The sequence below is a fragment of the Mirounga leonina genome, unplaced genomic scaffold (assembly GCF_011800145.1).
Source record: "Mirounga leonina isolate KUSES-001 unplaced genomic scaffold, KU_Mleo_1.0 Mir_357, whole genome shotgun sequence".
In the NCBI taxonomy this organism is placed as follows: Eukaryota; Metazoa; Chordata; class Mammalia; order Carnivora; family Phocidae; genus Mirounga; species Mirounga leonina.
The window spans coordinates 2,874,709-2,898,458 of NW_023270702.1; the positions used below are offsets into that span (position 1 = coordinate 2,874,709).

Consider the following 23,750-nt stretch of genomic DNA (forward strand, 5'->3'; position numbering starts at 1 on the left):
GCCAATCGGCGCCCAGCAGGTCAACTTCTCCTCCGAGGGCCCCCCCAGCACCGCCCCCTCCAGCCCGCCGCGAGACCCAGGCCGCGACGCCCGCCGGCCGCTTCCGCTGTCGGCGCAGGCGCGACAGCTCGGCCGGAGAACGGCGGGCTGGGAGGGGAGTGGACGCTGCTGGCGAGGATGGTACTGGAGAGCGTGGCCCGCATCGTGAAGGTGCAGCTGCCGGCGTATCTAAAGCGGCTCCCTGTCCCCGAGAGCGTTACCGGGTTCGCCCGGCTCACAGGTAATCCCCGCCCTCGGCCGGCCCCCCTGCTTGCAAGTTGCCCAAGGTGGGAGTGGGGGGTGGTCTAAACCTCCGCGGGCCAAGGGGCGGGGCGGGGCTTGGCGTGTGGCGCGTGACCCCGTGACCCTGTGCGCAGAGGTAGGGGGCGCGCGCCCGCACAGCCGCTTGGGAGCGCGAGTGATTCTTCTTCTCGTCCTTGTCCTAGTGGCTCTTCCGTGTCCTTTCGTGATGGGAGACCAGGTTTTTGTAGAGAAAGTGCTGAGTTGGTAGCGGGCCTATATTTTTCATCTCTCATCGCTCGCTGCAGTGAGGTTGTTTATGTTAAAGTAGGGTAAGTCATCGTTATCTAAGGCACTGTGAATCAGGCATTCCCAGCTCTCAGCGGGGTTTAACCCACAGCGTGTCAGTGTTTGGGGGTGTGGGGGGGGAGAGAAACACAGCCATACACGCAATATGTGTATGGCAGTTTTATTCGGTAGCAAAATTGGAGACTAACCTCCGCTCCCATAGGGAAGACTTGAACTACCCCGGGGGCATTTGAGGTCAATTCCCATTACTGTGGGCCTGGAGGTAGTTAAGGTAACGAATTGAGGAAAGATAAGTTAGCCGGGTGTTCAAAGGCTAGTACGATGGACCAAATGTTAGATAAGGAAATTTAATGAATATATGTTAACATTCTGTTTTTAAGATCCCTTCTTAAAAAAAAAAAAAAAAGAACCACAACTGAGGATTTTACATCTAAAGGACGAAAATTTCCATAATGCAGTCAACACTTGGAAGATTTTGTAGGGTTTTGGGTGTTGCAGTGTAAGTGGGGTATTTGTCAACCAGACTGAGACTGATTAGGACGGTGAGGGGGGGAAAAAACCATATTGATTCGGCAAACTTTGAACTCATAGGTCCTGAATGTCAGGGAATGAAACATGAATTACGATAATTTTGAGATAAATAGGGTTGCTTAGCCTGGAGCGTTCTGGAGTTCTATGGTAGCTGACATGAAACATAGCATTTGGAAGGCTTACTGGTGGAAGAAGAATAGATTTATTCTGTGTAGACCAAAAGACAGAACTAGGACCAAATTAGTGAAAATTATTTGGAGGTAGATTTCAGCCCCAACACACAGAAGGCTTCTTTTTGGTTGTTTTTTGTATTTTAAGATAATACTATCCCTAAAGAAGGGATAGTATTTAAAAAGAAAAAAAAAGGCAGAGTTGGGTAGTAGACAGATTTAGATGAGGTAAATTAGATGACATTCCAAACCTAGAGATTCTTTGGTTTATGGCTTAGTAGGAAACATGTAATTGAATGGAAAGCATGGTAACTGAATAATTAACATTAAAAGAAACATCTAAACATCATAATCAGCATAAAAGTAACATAAAATGAAAAAAAAAAGTTTCAAGTCAAGTATTTAGAAACATCAAAGTTTTCTTTTGATCCTATTATTCTGATAGATTTTCTGCAGTTCTATAAAATTTTGATTTTTTTCCCTTTATCATTGCTTTTACTTTAGTACTTTCCATATTTTAATATATTCCTTATCTTTTTCTAACAACTATATAATCCTGTTTTAGACTAACATCACGGTAGGCCTAACCATTCCCCTGCAGCTGGAAATTTGGAATGTTTGTGCGTGTATAGATTTTATTCATAATGTTCAGTGGTAAGTAGCCCTATACCAGTTGTTAGGGTTTTTTTTTTTCTCCTTTGAATTATACCCTTGAACGTATTCACCAAAATGGTAATACCAGATCAGAAGAATATGATTATTTTGTGACATTATTTTCCATTTGTGACCTTATTTTCCAGTTGTCAACTTATATTAATAATTTGCCCAAATTAACTGCCAAGTTTTTAACAGGAAGGAAAGAAGTCCCCTTACTCCTACCCCAGTCCAGTATAACCTGAATTTTGTGTGTTGATTCCAGTGGTGGCTGGTTTTATATTAGTTTCAATTTTCTGTAAATAGAGTTTAGTTGGAACAGATAGAAAGTATATAATTTGATTGAGTGGCTAGATTTTAGAAGCATATTTTTTTTTTCTTGAAGATCTCCACTGTCAACAAATATTTAATTCCTACTAAAGGCATTAAGGAACCTCAGCCTAAACCTTTTCTCCCTTAAATCAATAACATATAGTAACTTTCTCTTAAAGTAAGGACTCATTCTCAGAAATAGTGACAACTCTGATAAATATCTTAAAACCATGTACCTAAGTTCCATTACAATGTGTCTGTACTTTAGTTCTCATTGTATTGCTTATTAGGAAACATGTTTGTAATAACTGCTTTATGAACAAATGAGGTAGTCTCTTTCATACTGGACAAAGACAGTATAACAGTTGCAGAATTTGTTTTGGAGCACCATGGACTAAGATTCCCACTGACCAATTTCCACTCTGAGTCTTCCCTTCGGAATAGATTGTAATAGCTAATTACATTTATCTGTCTTGATTGAGCTACTTATAGAATCCATACTTCGACTTTTGTTGAAGTAACCTAGAAGATCACTTTTCAGCAAATGTTTAAAATGTCTAGGAAACCAAAAGTGTTTCCATTTTCTATCTGAAAATTAGAACAAAGTTACAGCTTACATTATTGCCTGTTTTTTCTTCCCTATTTTCATCTAGTGGTTTTTTTTTAAAGCAGTTGGTTCTCTCATGATGACTCTGCATTCTTAGTAAACACTTGGAGATCCTTAATCACCATACAGTATTTACAAACAGTCCTTATCTATCAGAAACAACTGATCTATTTTTGTTTAGGTCACATGTTTAACAGTGAGTCTTTTAAGATAAATTTGTATGATTCCGCCCTTTGGAAGTATATTCTAATACTTTGACCTTTTTAAAAAAAGCTTTCTATGTTTAAAATAGAACAACAACAAAATCTTCCTATTCAAAAGTCATGAGCAGTTTACTTCTAGATTTAAAAGCTTGCTATGAAACTTTGAATATAGTAGCTCTTCCCTCCTTGACCCTGTTTGCTTCTTTGAAACATAACGGTTTTGTTCCTAAAGATAAAGCAGTGAATCCCAAGACAATCAATATCTTTTCCAGAGTAACACAAACATGTCAGAGCTGACAGCTTTAAAGGCATTAGCTCTGTTTATCCAGAAAGGGCCAATTTTGAATGAATAATTTAGAAGTGGAAAAGGGTTGAAAACCTATATCCATAAGAAGACTTCTACAAGCGTGTTTATAGCAGCCTTATTTTTAATAGCCCCAAACTGGAAGCAACCAAAATATCTACCAACAGGAGAGTGGATAAACAAATTATAGTATATTCAGAGTGGAATACTGGTTAGCAATAAAAGGGGATGGATTACTGATCCACTGGATGAATCTAAAAAACTTTATGTTGAGTGAAAAAGCTTTGGGTGTAGACATCAGTGGTGGGAAGATAGACTAGAAAAGGACAGGAGAATACTTTCTTGGGTAATGGAGTATTTTGCATGTTTTTACATTTTCAGTGGAGGCTATTGGGGTATATTTGTCACAGCTCAGAGCTAAACACCTAAGATTTGTTTTATTTTATTGTATGTAAAATGTACCACAATTTTTTTTTTAAAGAAATGGAACAAAAAGTGATTTTCTCAGTAGAGATATATAAGAAATTATTAAGTTCAAACTAGAAAGTTGCATTTATTAATATGTAAATATTATTTCTAAAACATCAAAGAATTTTATCCTAAAAAGCTGTGTTTGAGAATTTGGGAAAATAGTTACATAGTTCCTATAGGACTATAAAAGTTTTTTCCCTCTTTCTAGTTAGACCAACTCTACTTAAGTCAGTGTAATTAAAGAATGAAAGATTATACTAGCCTTTGTGGAGAACAATTTCGGTCTCATTAAAACATTTTCTGCCATCTAACTACTTTGCAGTGTAAAATTTCTCAAGTCATCAGGTATTTATTAAGTACTTGGTCCAGGAAATGTACTAGATACCAAAACACTGTTCTATTCATAATAATGAGGGGAAAAAAGGTCTTTAAATTGATCATTAATTTCATTTTATTGGCCTTTGGTCCTGAACAGTCTGTATTAGATTTTAAGTGGTAATAGTAAAACCGTCCCTTGAAAATATTTTACTTTCCTCTTTTTACAATTCAGAAATAGAAATCATTTCTTTGTTTTACCTACCAAGAAAATATGTTATTAAATTTATCAGCAACCATGTTCCCAACATTATTTTAATAGTATCAATATATGCCACCTTTTGAGAAGGCAAAAGTCTGTCCTAGTTTCTAAGAATATAATTCCTCATTGAGATCTGTGTGTGTCTATGTGTGCTTTTACAGATGATAAAAACAGTATTTGTTTATATATCTTGGTCAGGAATATGGTGTGATAGGTAGCATGTCTTTATAAAAGTTTGAACCTCCCTTGTCTTAAACTGAATTCTATTTCTCTGAAGAGATACTTTCTTTTAACAGTGTCTAAACTTTCAAAAAATTCACATTAAAATTGCTTGCTACTCAGGTTGCTTTGAAATGTTCTTTTCTGTGTAGATTTTGTTTCTCTGAGGGTACCGGTTGTTTCACTCTACCTTCTTAGTCTGTTGTTTATCTTAATAGTGGGAAGTAGAATATTACAAAACACATTTAGAACTCTGCTTGGTATTTTAGTATTAGTGTGGTCTGGTTTTTCTTTTTTTACCTTAGAAACAGGTGTTTTAAAAAAATTGGAAACAGGAAAATTTCACTGGTAGAGGAAGAAGGTCTTAAGTAAAAAAAAAATTTTTTTTTGAAATAAAGGAAAATTTTTAAGGAAATTTAAGCTTTTTACATTCAAAAGAGTAAGCAAAATGTTGCCTAAATGGGTACCTTTTTAGTGGATTGAATGTTGAGGTCAGCCAGTTGCATGTACTTGACTTAATTATAGCCCAAAGTACCTACACCCCACGCTCTCCAACCCTTGGTCTCTCACACTGTTATCTTCTACTCTTGGCTTGTCTGCTTCATAATTTTTCATGGATGCACCTCCCTGCCTTAAATGAAACAGAGCTCTCCCTGAGGAAGTCACTTCCCCTGCCTGTAGCTCTCTCAGTGGTATCTTTTCTTTCTGTATCTTTCCTTGTCTTTCTGGGATGAGGGGGCAGAGAGAGTTGGCATCTTTTGGTCTCTGCAGAGCAACTTCCACATTGGACTACTACACTGTTTGAAAGAAAGCTATGACTTGTGCCGTCCATCAGTATCCCTAATTTCTTGCTGGTAACTATTGACCTTTAGTCTCTCCCTTATGTTCTTTAAGGATGTCAACACCTCATCTTTTCCCCTTTTTTCTACAACACTACACTGGTATTTTCCTGCTTAAAATTGCTCTTCTTATGTTCTCTTTTGTTTTTAAATTAGAGACCAGTATCTCCATCCATCCAATGAAACCAGAAATCTGGGAATCATGAAGGAGCCTCGCTTCCTCTATATTTGATCACTCACCCAATCCTATTGATTTTACTGCCTGAGTTCGTAGTTCTTAAGTTTCAAGGCAAGTGCAGATTGATCACAGACCTACTCAGTATTCCCAATGAAAGCATCAGACTATCTCCTCAAAAAATGCATGCACACATACACTGTTCAGGCAGTTTTAGGGAATCCATTTGTCCTCTTTACTTTAATGGCCACTGCCTTAGTATAAGTTTGCATGATTTTTGGGGGGATTATTTCAGTGGATTTCTAACATTGTCTTGCATCTTGTCCTCACACTACCAGCTCTCTCTGCTCCGACCTCTGTCTCTCCACCAGTCCATCTTCCATCTGATACCATAATTCCATCTGATTTCATAAATGAATAGCTTTCCATTTACATTAATATTCAGAGATATCAATGGTTTCCTTTTATGTACAGAGTAGATTATTACCTACCTGTTGTTTTTTTTTGTTTGTTTTAAGATTTTATTCATTTGACACAGAATGAGAGAGACAGCACAAGCAGGGGGGAGCTGCAGGCAGAATGAGAGGGAGAAGCAGGCTCCATCCCAGGACCTGGGATCATGACCTGCGCCCAAGGCAGACACTTAACCGACTGAGCCACCCAGGCGCCCCACCCTGTTGATCTTTATCATCTGGCACCTGATCACCTCTACAGTCCCTCCTATTTCATCATATTCCAGCAGTATTGTGGCACTTACTTTTCATGCACCTCGTATCTCTGTGCCTCTACCTATGCTGTGTCTTCTGTGTGAAATGTAGCCCCTCTTCCCATAAGCCTGTGGACTCCTATAGTCTTACTCATCTTTCAGAACTCTGGTTAGGTGCCAGATCCTCTCTGTAAAGTCTGCTCATCCCTACAGAGTTAATCATGTCTTCTGTACTGCTCACTTACAATTGTACATACTGTACAGTACTGTAATCCTTTTTTATAGATCTGTATTCCTTACTAGATGAAAAGCTTCTTTGGGGTAGGGACTTGTAATTTTTGTATCTTCACCTGTCATATCACCTAATCTGTGAGGTTTTATATTTCTTGAGGGTTCTTAAAGTTTTTTTCTTAACTATTTTAAGAAGAATTTTTGTCCTTTAACTTACACTGTTATCATTCCTAAGCCTTGAACAAAGGCAAACAAGTGCATACCTAATGGCAGTTACCTTAAATACCAGTTTAATGGAGTACAGACTCAATTCAGTTAAAATTCATTGACGTCTTGGCTTGTATAAGTCTCTATTAGAGGATAGAGAGTGGTTGAGGAGACCGATATTTACATAACTGTAGTTTCAGGGCAGAATGCATTAGTAGCTTTCTTTTGCATAGTGCTCAATAGTTTTTACAGAGTGGTTTCCAACTTCATTCGTTCATTCCTCCCAACAGTTCAATGAAGTTGGAAGTCTCTTTACATGTACTCTTCCTTGTGCCTTCAAATTTCTTTACTCAAGTCTTTAAGCCCCCAGCTTTTCCTTTGGGTCTTGGCTTAAAGATCTTTCTTCCCTTCCTGTCTCCTTTACCTGAAGTGGCAGTCAGTCTACTGCTTTGCCCCTAGGATAGTCTCTTTCTTTCTTTTATCATCCTGTTTGTTTCCTTCATAGCTCTTATTATAGTCTAAAATTATCTTGCTTATTTATTTGTTTACTTGTTTGTGGTTATCTTCTCCTCTAAAATGTGTACCTTATGAAAGCAGGGACCTTATTCATCAGCCCGAATCCCTAGCACCTAATGCAATATTTGGGATGTGGTGGGTACTTGTATTGTTGAACAAATGAATGAGGTATGTTGTTCTGATTTATAGACCAAAGAAACCTAATTCCGAGTGTATGAAAATCTGGATTTATACAACAGATAAACTGAATTTGTTAGGTATTGAAATCCTGCTCTTGTGCCAGGCACTGTACTGAGAGCACTGGGTACATAGAGACAAATAAGGCCGCTACACTTGCATTAGCACGTTGTCTCCACATCATGGGCACTTACTGTATAGTAAAAAACTAAAAAGGAATTGTTTAAGAATAGCAAAGAGATCAGATTTCTTAATTCAGTAATATCTATTAAGTACATAAATTGGCGAGAGAACTCAGAAAGAGGGGATTGTACAAGAGCAAACTTGTTAGAGTGATGGAAATACCCTGTATCTTGCTTTAGGTGGTGTTTATAGGTCTATATAGTTGTAAAAACTCATCAAATTTAACACTTAACTCAGAGCTCAACAGGCTAAACTGTAAATTAGGACTCAATATAAAATAAGTTGAAGCAAGCATTATTTAGGCACTGAGGATATAATGGTGACCTAGACAAATAAGGTGTCTGCTTTTGTAGATCTTACATTGATTGGGGGACATGATGGATGGATGTAGCCATTAAAATTCATGTTTCCAAATGACGCTAAGAAATTGGGAAATGTTCCTCATATAAAGTGAAAAAACTAAGATATGGACTGTATATACAACATGGTCTCAGTTTTGGCTTTTAAGTATTTAAAATGTGTATTTACAGAGCAAAAAAAACAAAAGTAAAATGTTACCAACTCTTGACTGATAGGATTAAAGTTATTTTTTATACTTTTCTAAATTTTGTAAAATAAATGCTATTTTTGATAATTCTTAACCATAAAAATAAAAAATATACTGTACAAAATATACGTTATACCTAACAGGAGGTGATAGTTTTCCCCTCAGAATATCTAAAATATCTGTGATAGCTCAACATATATCAAGCAGGTTTGTAGGAAATAGCTATTCTTAAAATTTTTTTTAATTTCTTGTTTCATTTTTCTGTATTTCATATTTGTTCACTAAAAATATATTTAAGTGATTTAATTATATTAAATATATTAAAATATATTTAAAGTGATTTAATTAAGCTTCATAGGCTGTTGTTATTTTTCGTTATTAAGCTTTTCTGTAGTTAAACTGAAGTTTATCACCTTCAGAAAGTTGATTGCACTCAGACTGTTGTATCAATTATTACTTGGTTGTAGGAGATAATAGTACTTTTTATTACCATATTACCACAGAGTAACGTTTTACCGAGGAATTAAGTATGCTGAAAGAACAACATTTTTGGAAGTAGATTTTTAAAAGTATTAATGCCATTTATTCTCTGAGATTTGTGGGCCAGGAGAGGAAATGCTAAACTTAGGAATCTAAGTTACAGTTTTCATCTTTAAATTCTTATTTATTTACTTTTTGACTTTGAGTCATTTAACTTCTCATGACTTTTTAATTTTGTAATATACAGAATAATACTTAAAGTTACTCTACATTTAATAAACATTTACTGAACACTACTTCAAAATATTTTACTGGGTGCTGGGGTCAATAGCAATGTCAGACATTCATTGCCAGATCTAGAAGATAAGTGTAAATAAATAATTACAGTACTATGTGGTGAGTGAGAAAGGGACTGACATTTATGTTCTGCATTCATTCATTTAAGTCATTCATGAAACACCTATGAGGTATCTACTTTGTGTCAGGGAGAGTAGTAAGGACATACCTCCTTTTCTTATAGGCTTATGAGTCAGCTTTATAAGCAGATGACAGACAGTGGTGTGATAAAAGAAACATGAGGAAAAAGGGTTTGGAAGTACAGGAGGAAGGGATTGATTTTGCTTTGTGAAATCAAGGAAGACTTCTGGAGAAGGCAATATTTGACCCTAATCTTGAGGGGTCTACACAAATTAGTCCAATAGACTAGAGGTAGAAAGACAGAAGGAGTTCCTTAGGCAGAGAACACAGGAACGCAGCTACTAGGTAGTAGCTTTGGGTGGCTTCAGGTACGTAAGAGATGGGTGCTGAAGCTGTCAAAGCAGCCATGCTATGCTGTAGAGATGTTGCTTTATTGAAACAATGGTGTATAGCAGTGCCATCCAAAAAACATGATGGAAATGATCTCTGGCTGTCAGATATAGTAGCTCCTGGTACCATGTCACTGTTGAGCTGGTGATATGTAACTAGTTTGTCTTGGAAACTGAATTTTGAATTTTACTTAATTTAAATGTGTTTAAAGTTAATAGCTGTATCTGTATATTAAACGTGTTTTTTATTTTCTATATTTTATGATGCATTGACAACTTGGGGGCCAAGAATAACCTGCACCTTCCCAGGAGTAGCTAATTCCTAGAGATCGTAAATAACCTGCCTGTGAACACACTTTTCATATGCAAACCAGCCACCTCCTTTATCTCCCTCTCACATAGCACCCAGTATTTCTCCTGCCCTCATCACCCAGGGCTAAGTACTAGACACCTAGGGACTACCCCAGTAGCCCAGAGCCCACAGAAATTATTCCTTTTCTTTTAATACTTGAATAGTAAGAACAGTTATCTCTGGGAATAGTTTTACCAAGAGTAGAACAGATAAAATTTTAAATCTGTTAGATTTGATTCGTGGTGATTGAGAACAGGTTATGGATTTATTGTCCTGCACTAAACCTGCTTATTAAGCTGTAGTTTACCCACATGAAAAATGGGAATAATAATGGTACCTACCAAATACAGCTGTTTGAACTAACACAGCTTAACAGAGTTAAATAAGGTAATACAGTTGTACTTTTAGCATAGTCTGTTAACATTAATTAGCATGCCTTGGCACATAATCTTTAGTTTTTCTCTTTTTCTTGACTAAGCTATTTCTACACAGTGCTTAGCAAGATACCAGGTAAGCACTCTGAAGATTGTCAAAGGATAACATTTTAAGAACAAAGGATTCTCTGCAGAGGCATGGCACTAGCCAGCATTTGATGAACTCATGCTGAAATGTTTATCTTGGTTTCCTTATGTGTGTGTCTTCATAGACCTAGGGACCATTTTATTTATTTACTTACATTCCCTAACCTCCCTCCCCCACCCAAGACAGTACTTAGTACTCCTAAGGCATTTAATGGACACTTAGGGAATAAGATGTATCTAATAATGAGAACATTCAGTGTATGAAAATTTCAGTTAGTTCTTTAAAATAATAGCTTTTGGACAACATTTCTTAAGGAATGACTATGTCTTACCAAACATGTAAATTAAAGCATTGAAGACATGTTCTGTCTGAAATCCTAAATCAAGGGTAAAAACATTCTTTCTTGGGTATTCTGTTATATGGTATTTTTTTAAGATTTTATTTATTTATTTATTTGAGAGAGAGAGAGAGCGCGCGCGCACAAGCCGGAGGAGAGGGAGAAGCAGGCTCTCCACTGAGCAAGGAGCCCATGCGGGGCTCAATCCCAGCACCCTGGGATCATGACCTGAGCTGAAGGCAAACGCTTAACCCACTGAGCCAACCAGGCGCCCCTGTTATATGATCTTAGACATGAAGGAAATGTTTTCTGAACCTATAAAATATATCACTTTTGTTTGTAATTGTGGTGATCATTATTCCTGAAATAAAAACAAAGATAAACACAAATATACTTAGTGTGAGGATAATGAAATGGGATATTTGACACAGGATCTATTTCTCAAAAGTTACGTGTTCCAGTTTTACAAGTTTTAAGTTAGCCCACAGATAAAACAAGGTGGTCTCAGGTATAGGGGGCTTGATTGTGTTACTTATACATAGTGTTATAGATAAGTTAGTTTTGAGATTAACGTGAGAAGTAAAGAATAGGTAAAGAGTAAGCTCAAGGACGACACATGCTGTTTGAGCTCTGTTACAAGAGGGCCGCGCACTGTTAAATCTGTACGTGTTCAGTTTCAGAATGGCTTCGGTTACTGCCTTTCCTTGGTGTACTTGCACTACTTGGCTACCTTGCAATTCGTCCATTCCTCCCGAAGAAAAAACAACAGAAGGATAGCTTGATTAATCTTAAAATACAAAAGGAAAATCCCAAAGTGGTGAATGAAATAAACATTGAAGATCTGTGTCTCACCAAAGCAGCTTACTGTAGGTGTTGGCGTTCTAAGACGGTAAGATGTGCACTCCCATGTACTCTAACACCATGCAGTTAAAGTTGTTCTGCTTCTTAAATCATCAGTTTTGAGGTTCTGGGAGATGAGCGGTTTTTCCACAGGGTTCAGTACTGAAAATCTATATGCCTAAGTTAAAGTTTGCATTTTATGATGGATACTTACCTACATTAGAAATGTTACAGCAGCAAGGAAGGATAGAAATCTGATGCTTCAGAGCTGATGTCTGCCACTGATAGTATGACTTTGGTTGGGCAGGTTACTTAATCTTTAATCTCTGATGTTCAGGGGTTTTTTTTTCCCCTGATAATATGTTACCATCATAGACATTTTTTAGGATTTAGTGAGATGCTGTATGTACAGTACCTTATATATAGATGAGCTAATGGCACCTATAATTATGGATGACTTTTAATGTGGAAATAATAAGGAGTATGGAGTGATGAGTATTATAAGTGGCTGGTGAGATCTGTTTTCTTCTAGTACTATGATCATAGGTTATTTGAAGTTTTAAGTACGGTAGTGTTCATCACAGCATTTTTTTGTAATAGCAAAGTTTTGGTTCTGATAATGGAAATGATTAAAGTATGGTATAATACAAATTATGGGATATTAGGAAGCTATTACAAATCATGTTTTTAAAGAATGTTTTAATGACATGAGAGCATGATGTAATTAATAAGAAAGCACAGTACAGTATGATCCCAATTTTGTTTTTTAAAAAAGGAATATGCATTGTAAAGGCAGAAGAAAAATAGATCAAAATCATGATTATTTTAACTTATGAGTGAATTTTTTTTAAATGCATTTTTAATTTTTTTTCAAGAATTTTATAGTAAGTGTGTTTTATAGTAAGAAAACATGAAATAATGTATTTTGAATTTAAGTTGCAATCGACTCTTGAACAACGTGGCGGTTGGGGCAGCCACCCCCTGCATGGTCAAATCTGGGTATAATTTTTGGCTCCAAAACTTGATAGCCTACTGTTGACCAGAAGCCTTACTGATGACATAAACAGTCAGTTAACACATACTTTGTATGTTAGATGTATTACGTACTTTATTCTTATAATGAAGTAAGCTAGAGAAAAAATGAGAAATTTTATCTTCCTATGGTAAGAAAACCATAAGGAAGAGAAAATTCATTTACAGTACTGGACTGTGTTTATTGAAAAAAAAATCCACAGTTAAGTGGACCCGCACAGTTCAAACCTGTGTTGTTCAAGAGTCAACTGTACATTCTTTTCTAATTTGAATAAATGAAGAGGTGAGCTCTAATTTGGGGTTCCACAGAGAACAAGGGCTTGTTTTGATCCCCCTTTAAACCTGTTTTATTGACTCTTGGAATAATTCAAGATAAAATCTATGTCAAATAATACATTATTTAAAATTGTTAGATTTGCTGTGAGATTGGAATGAGTTAGGTTAGATGCAGAATATACATTACTCAGGAAAGCTATCTGATGATTTTTTTTTGAAAGTTATATACTTCTTTATAAGAGCATTTCACAAATATTCCTACTTGTTAAATCATTTTTAAAATAACACTTGTAATTCTTTTTCCTTTCTAGTTTCCTGCCTGTGATGGTTCACATAATAAACACAATGAATTGACAGGAGATAATGTGGGTCCACTAATACTGAAGAAGAAAGAAGTATAATAATAATGAATTAGGATTGAATTTAGTTGTGTGCTGTAAAATCTTACAATATTTTTTCATTCTTTGTGTGTAGAGCTTTCAAATGGTGGTCTTAATTATTGCTACTGGTTGAGTAATTATTGCTGCCAATTTATTTTCTTGCTACACTACTGTTTATATTTGATACTTTGTATATTCAAACAGTCATTTATATAGAAATTAAATTGTACAACCCTTTCATTCTTACTTCAAAGACTTAATGTATCTTTCTAAATAAAACCAACACTCTTGGTTTTAACTGAGAAAAATCTGTTTTTGGCAGTGGGCCCAAAGCTATTCCTTTGAATATCAATATGTTCTATAGAATCTACATTTAAAGTTTTTCTCCCTACATACACTATTAAATATTTTTCAGTCCCCTTCTGTTTTGATCATTTGAAGTGATTTTTCCTCTTGGCTGTCCACACTCCTTTCTTTTCAGATCAATAAGAAAAATATTGCTCTCAAGAATTACTTGAGTTTTTAGAAAGATAAATGCTTTGCTTTATAAAGACTGTGTCTAATAAGTGTGAATATCCCAATTTCAGAAAAAACATGAACTGGATATAGAAAGTTCCAAAAAGGAACAGTTATTTACATTATAAAAATTTTGTTTACTTTACAAAAGGCTTGTTTGTGTTTGTTTAGGTGTGTGTTTTGTAAAAGTATCTTGAACTCTTTGACTCAGTGACAAGGTGGGATGAGGTGGCAAGAATACTTATACTAAACTCCTGAGCTGCTGCAATTTGAAGGTTAATTAGAAATAAACATAAAGTATATCTGAATTCATATTAAAATGATAAATCAGTGTTCAAAACCGTATACGTTTTCCTCTTTGTAACAGTGTAAGCCAATAAAACATAAAATACAAAAAGGTTGCAAAATAAACTTACTGGAGAATCTTTAAAACTTTTATAATTTTTTAGCCTAAGTCTATTTAGTTTAATTGTATATTATAGTTCTTACATTAATAGCTGTCCTTAAGTCTGTCTATGAAAGGTACAATCCTGTCAGTTTACTGTGTCTTTTTTATATAGAAAGAAGATACAGGAGGCAAACATATTTAATTCTCCCAATAATCAAAGCTAAAAGCACGTGTATACACGAGACCCTGAACTAAGTCCTGTACCTAGATTTGTAATTTATTACATGTAATGTCAATAGGTTCTATTGTGTGATCTTTGATCTTGACTCTTGTGACCAACAACAGGAATTTTAAAGTTAGAGTTAGAAATGTAATTGTGATTTTGAGAAGTTTTACAAGGTGTATGTACAAAATAGTTAATATTTCCTCATGTGTGAAGAGGGAGAAATGTACCACTGCTGTCACCATGGCTCTGGATGTTCTTTCTTACAGCCTTCTCTTTGACACTTTTAAGGGGCTTCACTGTCAGATGAAGCAATTATTTTTCCATTAGTGATCACAAGGCTTTGGGAAAAATCATCCTTACCAAAAGTTTGAATCTCCATGGTCTGTGGTCATGAAATGCTTTTCTTTAAAATTAATTTACTGCAGCACAACAACATGTATATTCTAGTGGTTCCCAGACTTAGATTTCACAGGAGAAGGTAAAATTTCCTAAAAATGTGGAGACTAAAATGAAATTATCAACTTTAAATTTTGTCAACTAAATATATATGAAGAATTGAAAATTAATTATCTCATAAAAGGTAACTTTAGCACCCAAAAGTATAAGGGCTATACTCTCAGGATAATTTTTGCTGCCCACATTTTCAATTTTTAAAATATGTTAAAGAGCTGTGTCCAAATATTTTCCTACCTGTGCAGATTTTTCAGAAGCCTCGGGCTGCTAGCAAGCTGTTATTTTAATGACTCCCTTTACATAAGCATTATTATCAGTTGCTGTCACTTCCTCTTGTAAAATCACAGAATTCTGTCGTGTCTGCTTTAAAAAATGGGTATCTAGTAACTGCTTCTGAATTGTTACAACAGAAGATAACAGCTCTTGAAATACTTATCTTGGGTTTCTAGAACCTTTAAGAAACAACTCTGTCACTGTCACGTGATTGTTTTGAAGCCTGCTTCTCCTTACCCAGGGAACTGCTCAGCAAATGAGCTGGCCTTACTCAGCAAATGAGCACTACCATTACAAAAATATCAAGTATCCAAAACTGTTGAGCAGGCTTGAGGTATTAATGACTCATTCATATGGGTAATTAAGCAAGTTGTATTATGAAAACACCTTACAATTCAACTTTGAATTCAATGCCTCATATGATGATTCATTGAATTGCTTTTGTATTTTGTAACCTAGTTTGTTAATAAGTTTATGGGAAGCTACTTAAGCCAGTTGCTGATCCAAAGAGTTCTACCTTCCTTATTGTGATTCCTATAGTTTTCCAGTAGAAACATGCTGTCAGACTCTCCCTCTGCAAAGAGAGTTTTAAAACTCTACTGTTCAATAGGGTTCTTAAATTACAGTGGGTATTTTATTAACTACCAGAAACATCTAAGAATTGAGTGCCTCAGGTCCCCATCTTCAGATTCTGCTTATTCTTACTTCACAACTAATTCTGATAAATTTGGTTATCTGATTTCTCCTAAAAAAAAAAATCAAAAGAATGGACAGGGTCTTGCTAGTGGCAGGTAAACAATAAAATGTAACAACTGATAGCAGGGGAGGGAACCAAACAATAAATTTAATGTGAACTTTAAAAGCATAGCAGCTTGAGAATTTAACATAGGATCCTGCACACCACAGACCCTGAGAGCATCTCTGTGATCAGATTATACAAGTGATGTTTCATGATGAATTTGAATCAAGATAGGTAGTATATGGTGTTTAAGAAGGCAGGATATGTGTGGCATTTGGTGATACCAGTTTCCACTTCAAATAGTGAAAAGTTTAGCACTATCCAGGCAGAAAATTTATGCAGGAAATCTTTGACTCATTCTTGACTCATTCTTGGATAGTTGGAGGGTTATCATAGGAAGTTCTTCCATTTAATTGAAATGTTTTTCAAGTTTAATGATGGTAATTCACTACATAATTTGTTTAAAGTATGAGGAAAACTAAAGGAACAGTGATTTAAACCACACAAATCATGTTAGAGGACCTCCACCTTTGGGAGGATAAAATATGCTTGTTTGAAAATAACTCAGCTGCAGTTTCGTGACTGCCTGTCTTGCTGGCCATGGAGTCCCTTTGCACCAGAGGTTGGACTGCAAAGAACTTCCGTAGCTGTTTTGTTTTGTTTTGTTTTGGCTATGCATCATCTGAAGCTGTGTTTTAGTTTGTCAGGATAGTCTTTTCTTGGAAGCTCACTTTATTTTATCATGTTCAGATAGTGAATACTTCTATCTTTTGCAGAAATCCAGTTTAGTGGAGTCATGTTATAGCAAGCATTATTTTAATATAAGAAGTAGTCCATATTATTAGCGATGGTATTATGACATTTTATATTAGTTACGGTCTTGAAGGACATTGAAAATCTGTATGCAAGAGGCATACGTATGTTGTTACTCAGAGATGACATCACCCACTAATTGTCCTTTGGTTTAAATATTTGATTCTTTGCTTATAAAAAGAGTATATCTGTGACTGTGTTCTCTGTTGTCAAATTCAATATTTACTGTTGTCAAATAGATCAGCCACAGTGTTAAATTCCTGATCTCTCTTATAAGGCTGAAATTTTCCAATATGTAGAAAAGGGGAAAAGGGTAGTAAATTGCATAATTACAGAGGTGAACCCTGTACTAGTGAGAAAATAAAAAATGTCAAGAAGTAATTCACTAAATTTTCAAATTTCCTGTAATTTTCCATTAGTATCCATCATATATTCCTCTGCCTTATCACAATGAAGATAGGAATCCATAACACCCATTCAACAAATTTAAGAAACTCACAACTTAGAAGTACAGTCTTCAACTATGTTGAATTCTGCCAAGAAGTGAAATAAGATGATGAACGATGTTCATTTTAAAATGCTGCATACAACTGTATAAGTAACACATTGGAAAACCTAGAGGAAATGAATAATTTCCTAGAAAAACATAAATGTTGGAAAGTGACCCAAGATGAAATTTAAAATGTTAGATTGATTATCAAATGAGAACATAAAAGTGAGTTTTTTTAAAGTGAGTTTTTAAATCCATAATTTAAAAAGTACTTGGGGTGCCAGAGTGGCACAGTCTGTTAAGTGTCCTACTCTTGGTTTCTGCTCAGGTCCTGATCTCAGGGGCTCTGTGCTCGGCGCAGAGTCTGCTTGTGATTCTTTCTCCCTCTTCCTCTACCCTCCCCCCCCCATGCACGCGTACTCTCTCTCTCTCTCTCTCTCTCAAATAAATCTTAAAAAATAAAAAGTACTAAGATTGCAAGAAAAATAATTCCAATGTTATTTAAATTATCCCCAATTTTTTATATAGGAAAAACTTCCCAACTCATTTGATATCGTTACATAACATGAATATGAAAAGCTGATAAACATAAACTCAGAGCAACCTCACTTATACATATCAATGAAAATTCTAAAAACAACAGTTAAGGAAAAAAAGGTTAATATACCATGGCAAAGAGAACTGTACTCCAGGAATTGAGTATTTTGATCAGTAAATCTATTAACACAATCAATTATATAAATGAATTAAGAAAACGTGATCATACCGATAGATGCTGAAAGAACTATTGCTAAGATTCAATAGCCATACCTAATCAGGATTCTTCAGTAAAATAGAAGTTGAAGGAAACTATTTAAACACAATGAAGGTTATTTATGAAAAGCCTACAAGTATTTAAAATCAAATTCTTCCATTTAAAATCAGGAACTAGCAGGAATGAATGCTTACTGTCATTATATGATATTAAAAATTTTCTTGGATGATCCAGTGAATGTGACAAGATTAAAACGTGAAATAATCAGTAGAAATATAGGAAAATAGAAAACTCTGTTGATGTAATTATATACCTAGGAAACCACAGAGACTAGGAAAAACAGAACTAAAGAGAGATTTTGTAAGGTATTTGGAAACAAGATGAATCTACAAAATTTAGTAGCAATAAGCACCCTGAAATGCTAATGGGAAAAATATTTAATTCACAATAGCGAAACTTACCAAGAAAGGTAAAAGACCATGGAGGGGGGAACCTATGAAAATGTTATTAGAAGAAATTGAATGACATTTAAACACATGAAAAAAAAACTTGCTAGTGTAAAAATATAAATCTTTTAAAATAATATATGGGCACCTGGGTGGGTCAGTTAAGTGTCCAACTCTTGATCTCAGCTCGGGTCTTGATCTCAGGGTTGTGAGCTCAAGTTCCACGTTGGGCTCCACACTATGCATGGAGCCTACCTAAAAAAAGATAAAAAATAAAATTAATATATAAATCTAATTAAATTCACATTAGAATCCCAAGATTATTTAAAAATTGGATTAAATTAACGTTCATACAGAAGAATAGTCAGAAAATTCTAGCCCAAAAAAAAGACTATTGAGAGGAACTTTACTCACCAGATATCAGCATATACTATAAACCCATCAGAATCAAGTTAGGTTTTTTTTTTTTTTATTTGACAGGGTGAGAGAGGGAACACAAGCAGGGGAAGTGGGAGAGGAAGAAGCAGGCTTCCCGCTGAGCAGGGAGCCTGATACGGGGCTCAATCCCAGGACCCTGGGATCACGACCCGAGTCAAAGGCAGACGCTTAACAACTGAGCCATGCAGGCGCCCCTCAAGTCAGTTAATATAAGAAAAGCAATTGCATTAAATAAGAATAAACAAGATTGATAGAAAAGAATTGAGACTCCAGATATATATGAACTTTCAATATATGACAAATGTGTTTCAGTTCAAAGAAAACAAAATTGGATTCCCAATTTACACTAAAGGCTTTGATGTGACATATAAAATGATGTTTAAAATCATTTTAAAGGTAGAGAGTGGGAGCTGGGGGAGAGGGAGCAAAAATAGACTAATGACAGGGAAAACCTATGTAGCAAAAATTAACAATTTTTGTGATAAAGGGTACAGTTAAATATTAATATAAATATGGAGGAAATTGCAATGTGGGTTACAAAGAGTTAACATCTATACTATACTAACATGTATAATATAAGATATAGTGATAATATATACTATAAAATGAGCACTTACAGGAAAACACAACACAAAAATGTGGGTACATAAAGACATAACCATAGAAAAGTAAATCCAAATGACCAAATGTATAAAATTATGCTCAAGTTCACTAGTAATCAAGGAAATGCAAATAAAGCATTAGAGGATTGTCATTTTATACCCCATTAGATGGTCACATATCAAGAGAACAATACCTATTGTTGGTGAGGATTTTGGAGTAGGGGAGCAAGTACACTTGATAAGAAATATGGATCGTTACAGATTTTTTGGAAAATAACTTGGTAACACTTTAGAAAAAATATACGTCACAGAAATCTTACAGAAATAAAATCAGTATGTATGGGTATATATATATATATATATTTTTTTTTTTTTTTAAGATTTATTTGTCAGAGAGATTGAGAGTACAAGCAGGGGGACTGGCAGGCAGAGGGAGAAGGAGAAGTAGGCTCGATCCCAGGACCCTGGGATTATGATCTAAGCTGAAGGCAGGCGCTTGACTGACTGAGCCACTCAGGCGTCCCTATATATGTTTTTTATGTCAACATTGATCTTAGTGGAAAATGCAAATTAGAACTATATTAATCGACTCAGCATTTCTATGCAGTACTGAAAAAAGCAAAATGAAGTATGGCATGTTTAATCCCCAAACCCCTTTATATGATAATAAATTTCTGTGTATATATATACACACTTGTATGTATGTTTGGGTCTTGTGTATATGCATATATGTTGGTATATGATTTTATGAGTGTGGAGAAAAATAGGGATGAAATCTAATGAGGATGACATTATTTGTCTGGAGAGGGTGGGTGAGGTAAAGATGGGAATTTGAGTGGGAGAAAGAGGAGAGAGTAAGCAAAAAAGAGAAAAAAGTACTAAATTCCATGTATGATATCCCATTTTGAATTACCTAAACGTGTGTATACACTGTAAGAAAATGTAAACCATTACCTGGTATTGATAACATGAAGGTCATTGATGACCTTACCCAGAGCAGTTTTAGTTAAGTGGGACAAAGAATGAGGTAAAATTCCTATTACAGCAGTTTTAATAATAAATAAGTGGTAAGATAGCAGACTACAATAAACTGTTTACTGAAATCATGCCAATAAAAATAAACCCAAAAAACGAGTAAAATATAATAAACAATAGAGAGCAAAAAAAAAGTGATAAAGAGAATCACTACGTGTTACCCTGTGAATGAGGCAAATGAGGCCTCTGTGTATTGGCCCCTGGGTTGTTTATTAGCTCAAAAGCCCACTGGCACCATATCAAAATTTTACACATCCATTTGTTTTAAACATAGCTTAATCAGAGTTTTAGCTATTTAGAGCTTGGCTGCTGTATATACCCTATGAAATCGGCTTGCCGATTGGGTTATAAAGACCCTAACCTGCTGCAGCTCTTTAGAATTCTGACCCAGAGACTCCCCGCCATGCTGCTGAGTGACATCATACAAAGCCACCTAGACACATAAGCCCTCTTTCTGCATCCTTTCTCCTCCAGGAGGTCCCTTGCCCTCCTCCCCTTCTGAACGACGGCCTCCTATCTTACGCCTCTGGATGGTCTGATGGTATCGGGGCCCTACCCCAGCAGGCAAACCTTCAAAATACCACCCAAATAAAGCTTGTGTATGCTGCTGCCACCTCATGGCCATATTTTCCTCCTGCGATCAGCCTTGAAATGCTCAAACTCACCCCCTTTCACTAGATGATAGAAGTAAAAATTCACGAGGAAGATATACCAATACTAAAATTGTAGATCCCTAATAATATATCTTCAAAATAAATAAGGCCAAAATTAATGGAATTACACAGAGTAATTGATAAATACACAAATACACAGAAATTTTAACACATCATTTTTAGTAATTGACTACATGGACTTAAACTTAGTAAGGCTATATAGATGATATAGAACTATAATCAACAATTAAATTATCCCTATTCTCTTCAAGTAAACTTTAAATATTTACAAAAGTTGACCAGATATTAGGTCTAAAGTTATCACACTTTATTTTTTTAAATTTTATTTTATTATGTTGTTTTCTTTTTATTTTTAAAGAATTTTTTTAAATTTATTCATTTGAGACAGAGAGATACAGAGCAAGAGAGAGAGCAGGAGCAGTGGGGAGGGGCAAAGGAAGAAGGAGAAGCAGAGTCCCTGCTGAGCAGGGAGCCCGATGTGGGGCTCGATCTCAGGACCTGGACATCATGACCTGAGCCAAAGGCAGACGCTTAACCATCTGAGCCACCCAGGTGCCCCTTTATTATGTTATGTTAATCACAATACATTACATCACTAGTTATTGATGTAGTGTTCCATGATTCATTGTTTGCATATAACACCCAGTGCTCCATGCAGTGCATGCCCTCCTTAATACCCATCACCGGGCTAACCCATCCTCCCACCCCCTCCCCTCTACAACACTCAGTTTGTTTCTCAGAGTTCATAGACTCTCATGGTTCATCTATCCCTCTGATTTTCCCCTGCTTCATTTTTCCCTTCCTTCTCCTAATGTCCTCCATGCTATTTCTTATGTTCCACAAATAAGTGAAACTATATGATAATTGACTTTCTCTGCTTGACTTATTTCACTTAGCATAATCTCCTCTAGTCCCTTCCATGTTGATGTAAAAGTTGGGTATTCATCCTTTCTGATGGCTGAGTAATATTCCATTGTATATATGGACCACATTTTCTTCTTTTTTTAAAAAGATTTATTGTTTATTTTTTGTTTGTTTTGTTTTTATTTGTTTCACTATTTGTACGTTTATCTCGCAAGAGCCTACAGAAGTGAGGGAAATTGTCTGCAGTCTAATTTTAAACAACATGAGAGAGAGGTTAAGCGTTAAATATAAAAAACAAAACTTTTAGCTTACTTACTATACTAGAACGAATCTTCCTGAAACATGTCAGTTAAATTGGTCTGCGATGCATTAAGAAATGAGGAACATGTATCTCCTCTAAGAAATATTTCACACATTGTGTACACTATCAAAAGAGCTGGTCAGCAAGTTTTCAAGTCACAATCCCCTGGACAAACTAAAGACAAGTTACCTTTTACCTGAAGTCAGAAGAGCAAAGTCTGTAGGAGTAAAAATATTGCCAGTGTTCTCAGCAATCTACCCATACATCTGACAGGTTCTGAAAGTCTATTCAATAATGTGAACCATGATTTATTTCCTGGCAAGCTCCTTGCTCAAGTGGCAAGTAACTTCCGAGGCTGGACTTCTCAGTCTGTGGAGAGAGAAGTAAGCCGTATTGGCAGCATTGCTCCAGCTTGAAAATTCTCTTCCGAATGGGAAGAGAGTCCAGCAATGATCTTCCTTGCAACACCGCCCGCACACGCAGAGCTGCAAGTCTGCACTGAGGGTCTCTGGGCAGGTGCGACTCTCAGCCACTAAGCCAAAAGCAGATTAAAGAGAAGAGAAGGAAGTGGAGGTCAAACATTTCAGTTGATAGCTGCTATAACATAGCAAGGGCTTGTGGTCTAGAAATGGATGAGATGTCAAAAGAGGTAACCAGGTATTGATAATGTTGAGAATTTAAGATGCAAGTCCCACCACTGAAGATGGAGCTTTTTGACATGGCGCTGCAGGGAGTTCTGCCTGGGATCGATCTATTTGGAAGTCCCTTCTGGGCAGCACTGTTAGATATTTCTATTATCTGCTACATCGGAACCTCTGAATAATCATGACTTATACTCAAGATGATGCCTCTGACACCTGCAAGGTTCTGAAAGATCTTCCAAATCAAAGAAAGGTCATATAATGCCTGGTATTATTTTGGCATTAGTCTATATTATATAACGATTATTTAAAATTTGGTAATCTATATTTGGGCTCAATGATAGCTCTATCAATCTTACTGTTTTCTTACCTAGAACATCCCATTCTCCCAATAGGCTTATGTACAACCAAAACCAAAGTGGGGACAGTGAGTTCTTGAAATCTAATCAGCCAGGAGGAAAGATTCCACTGGCCAACTCCCTGATACAAGATCACCAGTGTATCTCAACGCAACCTGAATACTCCTTACAGTAACATCCTCTTGAAGACCAAATATTCCAAGCCCTTAGTTTTTTTTTTAAAGATGAATTTTTTTTTTTTTTTAAGATTTTATTTATTTGCAAGAGAGAGAATGAGAGACAGAGAGCATGAGAGGGAGGAGGGTCAGAGGGAGAAGCAGACTCCCTGCCGAGCAGGGAGCCCGATGCGGGACTCGATCCCGGGACTCCAGGATCATGACCTGAGCTGAAGGCAGTCGCCTAACCAACTGAGCCACCCAGGCGCCCAGGCCCTTAGTTTTTTATAGGATTTAGAATCATTTTTCACTTAGCTACCCCTCCACTTGCTTACTGTCTT

At 36.0% G+C, this 23,750-nt stretch overlaps 1 protein-coding gene across 1 annotated transcript; it reads left to right on the forward strand.

Moving 5' to 3' along the window:
* The first annotated feature begins 34 nt into the window (after positions 1-34).
* On the forward strand, positions 35-13,661 carry CISD2 (CDGSH iron sulfur domain 2). The gene is made up of 3 exons (XM_035030195.1): positions 35-280; positions 11,389-11,603; positions 13,174-13,661. The coding sequence occupies exons 1-3, from the start codon at positions 178-180 to the stop codon at positions 13,261-13,263; spliced, it is 408 nt and encodes a 135-aa protein (XP_034886086.1). The 5' UTR covers positions 35-177; the 3' UTR covers positions 13,264-13,661.
* The last annotated feature ends 10,089 nt before the right edge of the window (positions 13,662-23,750 follow it).

Bases quoted from the DNA above. Each gene is read 5' to 3' on its own strand.
- CISD2 (XM_035030195.1), top strand. From the start codon at position 178: ATGGTACTGGAGAGCGTGGCCCGCATCGTGAAGGTGCAGCTGCCGGCG. The intron at 281-11,388 runs GTAATCCCCGCC...GTACGTGTTCAG, and splicing joins CGGGTTCGCCCGGCTCACAG to TTTCAGAATGGCTTCGGTTA. The intron at 11,604-13,173 runs GTAAGATGTGCA...TTTCCTTTCTAG, and splicing joins GGTGTTGGCGTTCTAAGACG to TTTCCTGCCTGTGATGGTTC.